Source organism: Dasypus novemcinctus, chromosome 1, assembly GCF_030445035.2.
Source record: "Dasypus novemcinctus isolate mDasNov1 chromosome 1, mDasNov1.1.hap2, whole genome shotgun sequence".
Classification (NCBI taxonomy): Eukaryota; Metazoa; Chordata; class Mammalia; order Cingulata; family Dasypodidae; genus Dasypus; species Dasypus novemcinctus.
Window position 1 is genome coordinate 163,262,982 of NC_080673.1, and position 12,857 is coordinate 163,275,838.

The window sequence follows — 12,857 nt, forward strand, 5'->3', positions numbered from 1 at the left end:
TGCCTATTCTCCACCAATCCCTAAATTTGGTTGGTTTGCGTTATCATTCTAATATTTTTTACCGAAAAAAAAGGGCTATCTACATGTACTTGATCCCCAGTTAAAGGACCAGGCACAATGAAAGACACATCTTCAGCCTTCAGGCTCTAGCCGCTGCCTTTGAAGCCCTGGAAGCCCAGCAGTGCTGAGTATTGATTCAATATGACTCCAAATGTTTGTGCCATGACTATACTCTATCTGTTTCACAGAGATCACCGTTATTGCTCTTGTGTTACAGGAATCATAAGTCATGACCCCTTGAGGACAAATACTCCCTTCCTGAATAAAAGTTTCTGGAGCTATAAGAGTAATTTATAAGAACTATTCTTAAAAAATAAAAATAAACTAACAAGGCAAAACCAGAGGAGCCCTGAAGCCGACAAACTGTGTCACAATTACAAAATGCATCGTTTGTGTCTTTCCTCTTACTATGATAGGATGAGACCACTAGTCTAATATTTCTAATATTACTGACTTCTAACATATGTATTTACTTCAAATACTGAAAAATATTTGTCACTTCATTAGGGTTGTTTAACTTCCTTTAAAGTCATTTTTTAACTCACTTGGCTTTATTCCATGCTGATAATTCCATAATGATAATATCCCATTTGTTACTGGTTCAGTAAGGTAATGGGTTCTAGCTAGATACAGCTGGACTAACACAACAAAATGAAATGTGTTGAATGTGGAGTCCTATGCATAAATACAGTAAGGAAACTAACAAAGCAACATTACATCAAATGAATAATAGATGTTTCATGTGACAGGAAGAAAGTTTAACCTCATGAATCTTGTCACTGTGAAAAGATGTTATATGAGTCAACAGTATGATGTGGCTACTAAAAATATTAATTTAATCTCAAGCTACATTAATAGACATGGATGATAGATGGCCTTCACTTTACCCTAGCATAATCAGTTTCAGGAGGTTCAATGTCCATAGGATGGTAAGAAGATTTGAAACTTTTTACTGTCACAGACCCCAAATACCTTGTCCCTAAATATTCCCACCAGAGGTTAAAAACGACCTTGGCAAAGGTATTGTAGAGAAGATTTGGGCATCTGATGAATGGTTGGATACTAGCTACTTAGTGGACAAGAAGCCAAACTTTGGAGTCAAATATGCTGGTAATTATCTCACTTATCATTTTTGTGACTTTGAACTACATATTCAATACCTGTGAGCTGGTACCAATTCACTTTTGCTGCTTAACAAACCACCCCAAAACAGACTGTAATACAACATTAAGCATTTATAATTACTAGCTCCAGAGAACAATATACTCTTTCACGACTTTACCTTGTTTAGGAATCATTGAAAGAAGGAATACTCCTGTGCTCTATTATTAACTATATGGGAGGGTTGCACGTACACAATGCACATGATTTCTTTCTTTCTGATGATATGTTCTAAGACATAAGTTTGCTAACAACTAAGTATGACAATGAATTATTAGAAAAATAGAATTGAGAAGAGTTCAAATCTTAGTTGAGTACATCTGTGCACATAAATGAAAGTCCCTCAACTGAAAATTTCTGTATGACATGTTATTTATAATTTTTTATAATTCCTTTCAAGTGATGATTAATGGATTGATATATTTATTCAGCATGTTGATTTGTAGACTATCAAATTCTTACACGACTTTATATACAAAATCTAAAATATAGGGTTTCAGAGTAAATATCAGAAACCATGCTAGCATAAGCAGGCTACCAAAAAAATGTTTGTCTAGTCCTGCTGTTAAATTGCTTTTTTTAAGTTTGGAAACACTAGGTGCTAATTCCCTAATTACGGGGTAACCATGGGCTGCCAGTAAGAATTCATTAAGCAGTTTCAAGTCATCTTGTGGAATCTGTGGGTTTGCTCAGCATGTTGTTCCTAAGTCAGAGTTCAGATATATTAATAGGATTAAGCTGCAAGTAATTTACACCAAGTTTCCACAAATTAAAATGTCATGATGATACAAGGGTTCTCATGAGTAATGGAGAATGAAACATTCCAACTTAGCTATTCATTGAACTAAATAGAGACAGTTTCATTAAGAGTCACAGAACTTTGGTAAGTCGGTATTCCTGCTGAGAGTCATCCTTACTGAGTCCTGGAGACTTGCAAGATCAAGATAAAAGATTACACAGATTCCCTTCCAGTTCTTGGGCCTTTAGACAGAGCTAAATTGGAAAGAAAGCAAGAGAAAGATTAAGAAATGAATCCAGTAAAATAACAGTCTAACCAGAGACAAAATAAAAGGATACAATATGAGCATTGGAAGTGAAAAATGGGTAACAGCAGGTATTTTAGACCAATAAGAAAGCAGAGAGGGAGAATTCTTTATAAATGGGGAACAAAATCAAGTTTTGAATCTGAATTCTGCTAAGGATTCCTTTACACAACCCTTTCTCAAGGCACTACTCAATATTCCATGAAGCTAGAACTGGGTTTTATTCCTCATTTTATCTAGCATAGTGTCTGCTCCATAGAATATGTGCAATGAATGATTATTAAATAAATGATTAAAGGAATAGTGAAGATAACCCACAACAGAAAGAATGGAATGGAGCAAGCTAACAACACTCACCATGTAAACTCTGTACTTATCCAATATGGGAGATTTCCAAACCCAAAAGATATGGAAAAGAAGAGAATAGCAACTGTCTAAGAGAATTTCTCTAAATTCAATAACTCGGTGAAAGAATTTTTATCGAGGTCCTATTCAGAGTCAGTGACTATTGTTGCAGCCAAGAGTACTAAAATGGTGGTATATAGAATGTGGTAACAAGACCTTGAAGAGCCATCACTTTGTAATTGCTTTAATTTTATATAAATAATATATCAATAGTAACAACACAGCTTTGGTGTTGATTTGTTTGTTTTTTTCTTTTTCAATGTCAAGTTGCCTAGTTTCTTAATGTGGTTTTTTGTAGTTGGAATTGAATAAAAAGTCCTAGAGAGTCTTGCCTGGTTCCTGATAGCTAAAAAAACAATATTTCCCTCAGTAAATTCTTGTTTTAATAAAGCATTACAAAGGAACTTCTCTGAATAAATGAGATTTTAAACCCTACAACTTGATATTTCTTATACAGAGGAGGAATGCAAATTATAATAAATTGATTAGTAAAGATACTACCTCATAAAGTTGTTGTGAAGAATAAATATGTCAATGCCCATAAATGATGTGAACAATAGCTGACATACAGTTAGTACTTAATCAGCATTAAATATTATTGTTGTTGTTTTCCCAGAATGGCCTAAATAAACCACTGAGTCCCAGGAGGCATCAATAATATTGCCTTGTTTTCAGTGAAATATAGTTCTATTACCAGAGCTAGATTCAGTGAACCAAAGATGGATGATAAGTGCTTCCAGTAACTTCCAAGAACCCCATCCATCCTGAAGTCAGTGAATAACTAAGCAACAGCCTTCCCTGAGGTAAGCAAATCATCCCCTTCTCTTCCCTTCCCTTCCCATGTCAACCCTTGCAATCTCATGAAACATTTCAATCACATAATGTTATAGAAACCACAGTTTTCTATATAAGTTAAAGACAAACAAAAATTTTAAACCAATATGCGCTATTTCAGGCTATGAAAAAAACTTCCCTAGGTGAAGCTCAAGCGTTCAATAACTGTTAAGTTTTAGAGCCAGCTAACCAAATGTTCAAAGTGTTTCAAAAATCAGAAATCATATCATAATATGACATATTTAGTCCTATAAACTTCATACTTGTCATTATAACATTTCAAAAGGTAAATCTAGGAGTTCTAGTTTATATTATTAAACTTTTAAAAACTAACAAAGCAAAAACAGTGAAAGGCAGAGTTCTTATATGACTAGCTTCGTTCATATATTGGTTTCTCCAATATAAAGTTGTCTAAAAGCAGGCATTACAAAAATAATATTCCTTCTAAGTTTATAAGATGTTGGGTATGATTAAGTAAAATAATGTATTTTAAAATCCTTTGTAAAATGCAGATTCTGCAAAAGCATTATTATTTTAATTTATCTTAAAATGTTTGAATGCTTATAAATATACTCAAACTAACCAGAAATAATAATACACATGTAATGCATGGACAGAAATTATATGTTTAATTTGAGGTCTTAGAAATAGGGAGCCACCAAAATATTGTATATATTATCCTTCTTTCCATCTATTTTTCTCTAATATAGTAATTCTGAATTTGGAAATGGAAAGGAAAGTGAAATTATGAAAATTATGGTAGAAGACTCTAAGGGAGTATATTATTAAAGTTTAAGGATAAGGTCAAGAAAATATAACAGTCTGAAATTCAATCTAGTATGAATAAATTAGTAAAAATAAACAAATAGAATGACCTTAATTATCTGTATCACTGATCCATTCTAAAAGAGTTAGGAAATATGTTGCTGTTAAGCTTAAGGCACATCTCTAATCATGGAAACTGGATAATAAGAGCTACAAGATATGCAGTGGTTTTGTAATTTTTTTGCATGAGGTAATAGTGACTAAGTTTAAAAGGAAAATAAAAAATAAAATGCTTCTAAATTGTACTAGCAATAATGAGTTAAATCATTCATTTAAACAGAAATATCCTTAGAGCAGAATTTCTAAAAGTGCACTAAAACAGAACATCCATAACAAAGTGTAATGGTAAGATTCCCAGGCCTCTTCTCAAACTAATTAATAAATTAGAATGTCAGTAGGAAACATGTTTGTCAGGATAACCTTTAGCCATCATTCCCTCAGGGAAGACTTCCTAGTGGTCATACCTGATCAAGAGATCAGATCAATACATATCCTCCTGATTTTCCTTATTAAATATTTAAGACACAAAGACTATTAAGGAATATGTCTATTGACCCAGAGTGAATTTCCCTTCTTCATTCTAGGGCAGTGATTATCAAATTGTATTGCACAAACAACTTAAGAGGTTTCTAATAAATGCATATTTCAGGCAACAACTAGATTGTTGTTAGATGCTAGGTTTTCAGATTTCCAGATCGAGCCCTCTTGAGCATTGTGTTCTGGTCGTCTCTGATGGTAAATTCAAACACCAGGTACTGCAGAGCCACATTTGAGACCAGTTCATTCCCTGTAGTGGTTCACTAAGAGACCACCCTCTACAAGGCCCTCCTGAGCAGCCAGGTGATATTTCTCTGATTCCTGGTCCATCACTACCCCTAACAACCTGGATTAATATTACAGATCCTCAATTACCCAGGATTGTATAGGGTAAATTAATTGACAAAGGAAATGGAAATTGGTTCTAATGTCCCTTTTTTATACAAATTTCTAAATAAATGTGGCTGAGAAGCAAATAAATGTTTTAAGCAAATAATTTTAATGACTGCTCTGCACAGGTGAAATTTTTGCAATGCATAAGCTAACTTTTAGTAGCTAGGAATAACAGAATTGGAAACTAAAAGAGAGGAAGCACAGTGACTCACAGGGCCTTTGAAAGATTTTATTTCTATTTTGGGTTTCCTCTCAAGTTTCAAGTTGAGTGCTTAAGGACTTTTTAACTTAAAACAGGAAGAATAACCTGACCTCCTTCAGTCACAGTTCCTTCCTTCCATGAGATTGACTACGTTGGAACCTTAATCAAATATCCAAGATATTTTCACTTTTTCTACCCTGGTAGAGATGACTAAATTGCAGTTTACACACAGTTAAGCTTGCTGCTTAGTTTTTAAAAGATCTGGAACAAATACATAGATCCAGGGAGTCGTACCTGTTAGTGGGCATGGGAGTAATTAAATGGTAAATCCTACCTTTAGTGGGAACCTGCTTAGTCTTCCTAAAACATATGCCTCTTGGAAGTCAGTAGGAGGAACTTCACATAAACACACCCTTCAGTAAGAGGCAAGCATCATAGAAGAATGTCTATATAATGCTATGTGCTTGTACAACTCCAAGGGGTGCCATTCACACAAGCAATGTGAATGGAGCCCTTGGAATAGTGCAACTGACAGTCTGATCCAAATGTAGAAGGTCCTTTAACTTCTTTGTACTGAAATGATCAGATAACATTCACTTGATGATGATGATGATAATGGCCAAAATTTGTGATAATTACAGTATGATGATCACTTAGGTCAAAATTTGTGAGTGATTATAACATGTGATCACTTTACCCATTTTACATAGTATTATGGGTTGAATTGTATCTCTCCCTTCCCCCTCAAAGTACATGTTGAAGTCCTAACACCTAATACAGGGGTTCTTAACTAGGGATCCATGAATTTGAGTTGAAATTCATAAAAACATTATGCTTGTGGGGACATGTTGGTGCAGGTGTGATATCTGTATTAAATAATACACACTATAGTGTGAGCTTAGTAATAGGTCCATGGTTTTTACCTGACTGGCAAAGGGGCCCCTGAAACAAAAAAGGTTAAAAACCCTGCCCTAATATCTCAGAATGTGACTTTATTTGGAGAAAGTGTCATAGCAGATGGAGTAGTTAAACTAGGAGAGGTCATACCGGAGTAGGATTGGCCCCAAATCTGATATGACCATTGTCTTTAGAAAAAGAGAAAAAAGAATCAGACAGACATGGAGGGAAAACAACAATGCAACAGACTGAGGCAAAGATTGGAGTGCTGCAAACCGAGGAACACGGGATTGCCAGCAAACCACCAGAAGCTGGAAGCGACAAGGAAAGATTCTCCCCTACAGTTTTCAGAGGCAGCACGGCCCTGCTCACATGTTGATTTTGGACTTCCAGCCTCCAAAACACTAAAGCAAAAAGTTTCTGTTGTTTTACGCTGCCAAGTTGTGGCACTTTGTTATGACAAATGTAGGAAACTAACATAAAGAATGAGGGAACCAAGTGAAAAAAAACGATTAAATATCAAAGACCTTGAGGGGACTTGATAGTAACTATTATTTCCCTTTGAAAGCAGGGGGTAAATGGAATGTGGTTAAATTATTAGAGAAAGACACTTTTACTGTTTTTTTTTTAATCCCCCATCAGAAAAGAGGCTGAGGGAATTGTGCACTAAAAATGTCAGTAAATACTGTAAACTAACCTAGTATTAAAATTTTGACTTGGTACTTTCCTGTTTTCTGCTTGTGAATTTATAGCACCATCAGGGTAAAGATGTAGGGAGGAAACTAGTTTTTCTCTTGTAGGTTTTGAAGACAAGATATAACTCATAAGTTTTTTTAGGAGATTGGGAAAAAAATTTATAGCAAACAAAATACTAAAAACTGATTAGTGGTTTTGTAAACAGCTCTCTAAATCGTAAAGGAATTTAAATAATGACAAGCCAAGTTAATCACAATGAATGTAAACATTTTAAAACTTAATTGTTACAAGTCTTGGTGTTTACCTTGGCAATTATAATTTCTTCCCTAAGTGAAACTCAAAGCCATTAAAATTTTCATAACCTAATAGTCACATCTCTAGAAATCTATACAAGATTGTTTCTAGTCTACTAAGCATAGTCATGGATTTCTGGTTTTTTAATTTTCCCCTCTAATCTGTAAAATCTTTCATGATAAGCCTATATATGAGAAGAACCTTTACTCAACTGCTTTTATCCTTTTAAAAAAACTTAAATTCATTTCTTGAAAATGCCTCATAGCATCATCATTTCAGATACTTCCCTGAAATGAAAAAATGGTCAAGCACATTTTGTTAATATCCCTTCTCTCCACCACTCCCCTATCCTTATACAATTTAGAGACATTGAATAATTCAGGACCTGAGATCATTTATTTAAATATTGAGAGTAAGATAGATTGGTATTACAATGAAAAATATCAATTTGCTACCTTAATGATAGTGATTATGAATTCTACTTTTTAAAAATACTGATATCTTTTTTAGGAGCACATCGTGTTTCCAATGCTTCCAGTCAATTTCAAAAACTTGTCTTGACATTAGTTCATTACCAAAGGCCCCAGGACCTGAATAATACATTCCTATGTTACTGCACAGACTCTATCACATTTTAAGGACTCATTTCTTTACTATAAGGTCTGCATCTCAGTCTGTTTATTTATAAAGGAATAACTATTTTTAAAGTGCCTCTCTAGAGTTCTTAGGGGCAAATTAATAAAGAAATGAACCTCAACCTGCAGCCTCCTCAGGAATGGGAGAAAGGCAAAGTTTGCCTTTACATCTTCAAAACATTTCAGTAGGTCCACCCCCAGGTGAATGCAAGGATTCAGCCTTTTTTGGTTTATATATCTGCACAAATAATGATCAATATTAAACTGATCTTGAGAATAATAAGCTAAAAATTAGTTTTTACATGTTGCTCAGATATTCTTTCTTAGCTAAAGAAATGTATTGTTTTGGTCATCACACCCTGGAAGAAAAACCCACTTAAATGTTCAGAATTTGGCTTTGAGAAGTTGATCTAGTTTTCTAAATGTAATAACCCTATCTTTAATCAATGGCTGATGAGATGATATATAAGATGGGGGAGTGACTCATGAAGTATGTAGAAAGTCATGAATAAGAAGGAACTGAGAAGCATTGTGGTAATTTAGAAACAAAGCTCGGGAGAAGGAAAGTATAATGACTTACCTGTAATACCTTGGTCAAATTGTTAAATAGAGCTTGGCCAGCACTCACTTTATATTTGACTCCTCTGACTGTGCCATTTTTGCTTAAAATGTTGACTCTTCTTGTACCAAAACCCTTCTCGCTGGCAGCCCTTGCTAACACCAGCAAGTTATCTTGGTCATTCTCGTTCTCATCACCTTCTGCTCCTAAGTGGCCGTTTTGCTGTTCATCAGACTCACTTAGTCCATCTATCCCACAGATACTGGCACATTCAGAATCCAGAGAACCTGAAGGTTGCCCATCTTCATACACCTCCTTTAGGACTCGTCCACTGTGAGATGACGCGATCCGAAACCGGACCTTCCGTGGCCTATTGTTTTCTGGTTTTATTTCTCTTTTTAGCATGGTCACATCCAAACCCACATAAACAGTTTACATCATTCTGGATCTGTTGTTATTGTACTAGTCCATTGGCCACATAGCAATATCAGAGCTCGATTCTAGTGACAGAAGGATGCATATGAAACTAACATCTAAAGGAAAGAAGATTCCCAAGAACTTACAGTACATCTCTGCTATTAATAATGTATGTGTGTAGTGTGCTATGGTTACCTTTAAACTAAAACCTGAAAAATGATCCCAGCCTTTAAATATTAAATGGCAATACTGAACTCTTTAACAGGACAAGTGCAAGAAAGTGGCATGCAACAAAACAGAAAATAAATATGGGGCAAGCAAATGACAGACTTGAGGTTTGAAGCCAGTGGTAAGGGTTGGAAAGGTTCTTAGCATCAGGAACATCTCTCCAATTCATTTTCCAAAGTGGGAGCCAGAGATAAAACGTGGAATCAAAATGCCATGTGTATTTCATATAAGTGGAATCATACAATATTAGTCACTGTATGTCTGGTGTATTTCACTCAACTTGATGTCTTCAAGGTTCATCCAGGTGGAAGGTAGCAGACTTCATTACTTTTATGGCAGAATGATATTCCTTTGTATTGATATACCACATTTTATTCATCTATTCATCCACTGATGAACACACGGTTTGCTTACACCTTTTGGCTACTGTGAATAATGCTAGAATGGGGAATTATTGCCTAATGGTTACAGAGTTTCTGTTAAGGGTGATGAAACTATTTCAGTAATTGATAGTGGTGATGGTAGCACAATTTTGGTAGTATAATTAATACTAGTGGATTGTAAGTTGAAAGTGGTTAAAATGGGAAATTTTGAGTTATATATATGTTACCACAATAAAAAGTTTTTGTTTTTTTTAATGCAATGTGTAAGAACATACCAATCTCATCTCAGCACTTATTTCTTCTTTCACTCTCCACAGGCAATCTCTAAAAGGGCAGTGAAAATCATTATGCCTGCATAGAGCTATCAATATGAGTTTTAATTAAACCATCATTCCTCATCTACATTGTATAAGATAAATTTTGAAACTACATCTTCATACTCATTAGGTTTTGCTAAAGAATACATTTTTAACAGACTGTGAAGAGAGAAAAGGTGTATATTGTTGCTTCCCCACATAAGCTAGTGGAAAACATTGTTCTCTTTGAAAGAAGGAAAGGTTTTGGAAAGGAAACATGTGGAACAGTAAGGGAGGAATGGAAAATCCCCCAAGCCAGCCAGATCAGCCAAAGCAATCCAGGTGATCAGAGTTGATAAATATATATCCAAATCACCCATGCATAGAGAAGTTTCCTCCTTGTGCTAGCTATGCTCATATGTATTTCCTATCACTTTGATGAGTACCTGAGGAACCTCTTAAGATATAAAGCCAATTTGAAACTTATACGATAGTGAGTGTCCCAAACTATCTTCACTATCAGAGGGAGGGTAAGCAGCAGACCCTCACACTGAGCTTCAAGATTTGAATGCTTATTGCTTTTAATCTGTTTATAAATTTAATTTATATGTATTTTAGAGAATATAGAAGAACACAAAATTGAAAATTTTAAAAAATCATGAATAATTCATTTAATGATTGTTTTAGTTTCCTGGTTGCTAAAATAAATACCATGCAATGGGGTGGCTTAACAATAGAAATTTATTGACTCATAGCTTTAGAAGCTAGAAGGTATGTTTTCTCCCAGGATTGGTATATTCTGGCTGACCAGCAATTGCCAGAGTTCCTTGTCTTTTCCATCACATGATAATGCACACTGAGACATCTTTTCTCTTTCAGGTTTCACTGACTTCCATCTTCTGACTACTCTCCATGGCTTCTTTTCTACATCCAATTTCCTTTGCTTATAAGGATTTCATCCATATTGGATTAAGACCCACCTTTATTGAGTTTGGGCACACCATAACTAATAACATCATTAAAGGTCCTATTTACAAATGAGTCCACACTCACAATACCAGGGTTGGACTTGGACATTCCTTTACCTGGAGATATGATTCAATCCCCAACAGTTTGTCCTCTGGACCCTCAAAAGACATTCTTCTCAAATGTAAAATACATTCATTCCATCATATAATCCCCAAAGCCTTAAGTTATCTCAGGAACAACGCTAAATACAAAGTCTCATCAAAATTGGTTATGGGTGTAGTCCATCTGGGGCAAAATTCTTGTCTGTAGACCTGTGGAACCTACAAAACAAGCTACCTGTTTCTAAAATACAGTAGTGTGACAAGAAGAGGATAGATATTCTCATTCCAGATGGAAGACACTGGAAGGAAAACAGGGACCACAGGTCCCAAAACAGGGCAAACTCCATTAGATTTTAAGATCTGAAGATCATCTGTAGACTCATGCTTTGTCTTCTGAGATGGATGGAGTGACAGCCCCACCCATCCCAAGGGTTTTCTCAGTAGTTATGCTCTCCCCAGCAATAAGCTATAGGACCCACCCTCTCCTAGCACCAGAATGGCAGTCAGGCTCTCCACAAACATTAGGACACAAGCCCCACCATCTCTGAACATTGGGGTGGCAGTACTCTCCCAGAACAATGCTGTACAAGGCTCACCCCTTCCAAGCTCTGGGTAGATGACCCACCACTTCCAAGAGTAGGGGTACACTTGTCCTTCCCACTCCTTGGCAAGGAGATCTTGCTTCCGTGACTCTGCCCCTGAAGTCATTCTTTCTTCAATGTGTCACTTCTCTGTCCCTTTCTGTTCACCCTGGCAGTGGTTCCGCTCACATGAATTTTGCAGAAACCTTGTCAGCTTTGTGTTTTATTCAAGTTGGGCCACACCATCAGACAACAGAACTGTCCACTGATATTTCCTGGATAACCTTATTTTCAAATCTGACTTCCACTGAAATGGCTAACTCAATCCATATTCATACACAACCTTGTTAGCAAAGGGTTATACAATTAAACCTTCTCATATGGAGTCCTTTTCTCTGGAGACTCATCTCCTGGAAGCTCAGGGAGGTCACTGAAAGAGCTGCTACTGGCCCTAGTCTTAGAGCACACTATCTGGATAAGCTGAGAATTTTCCAAATCATAAGTTGCTGGATTCTTTGCGCTTAAAAATTCAATTCTCAGCTGCCCCTTTTCCTCTTGCATATTACTATAAGCTGCAAGGAGAAGCGTGACTGTACCTTCCACGTTTAACTTGGAAATCTCTTCAGCTAAATATCCAAGTTCGTTGCTTTCAAGTTCTGCCTTCAATATGACATCAGAACTTAATTTCACCAAATTCTCTGCCACTTTATAATAAGGATTGCTGTCTTCCAATTTCCAATGAAACATCAATCATGCATACATCATTTCCTTCTAAGATCTCTCACCAGAAGTAACTTTAATGCCCACATTCTGTTGATGATGAATTATGTGTTTTTCAAGATGATATGAACTTTCTCTATAGTGCACACTCGTTTTGAAACCCAATTCCAAATCCATTTCCACATTTCAGGTATTTGCAATAGCAGCATCCCACTACCAGTATCAAAAACTGTGTTCGTTTTCCAGCTGTTAAAAAAAGTAACATTTGAAGGGTTGGCTTAACGATGGGAATTTACTGGGTCATAGTTTCAGAGGCTGGAAGGCTTGCATCCTTGCATGGTGGGTTTCTTCTGGCTGACCAGTAATCTTTGCGGTTCCTTGTCTTTTCAGTCACATGGAAATGCACATGGGGGCTTCTCATCTCTTCTTTTTCAACTTTCAGTTGCTCCCCATCTATGTCCAATGTTTTTAGTATAAATGCCTCTGAGTAACCTTTAGTATAAATTCTTTGGGTAAAAGCAATGGAGCAAAAATTCTTAAATTTCTAAAATTCTTGAAGTAAGTTGCCAATTTATTTTTTAAAAAGCTATGTAATTGATACTTCTACCAGCATATGACTAC

The 12,857-nt window shown here is 35.8% G+C and overlaps 1 protein-coding gene across 1 annotated transcript in view; it reads right to left on the bottom strand.

Annotated features, from left to right (window-relative positions):
* Positions 1–8,946, bottom strand: part of GRXCR1 (glutaredoxin and cysteine rich domain containing 1) — a 168,093-nt gene extending 159,147 nt beyond the window's left edge. Inside the window, exon 1 of the mRNA XM_004448744.4 lies at positions 8,563–8,946. Within this exon, the coding sequence (XP_004448801.1) occupies positions 8,563–8,946 (384 nt within the window). The remainder of the gene's footprint in view (positions 1–8,562) is intronic.
* Between the last annotated feature and the right edge of the window lie 3,911 nt (positions 8,947–12,857).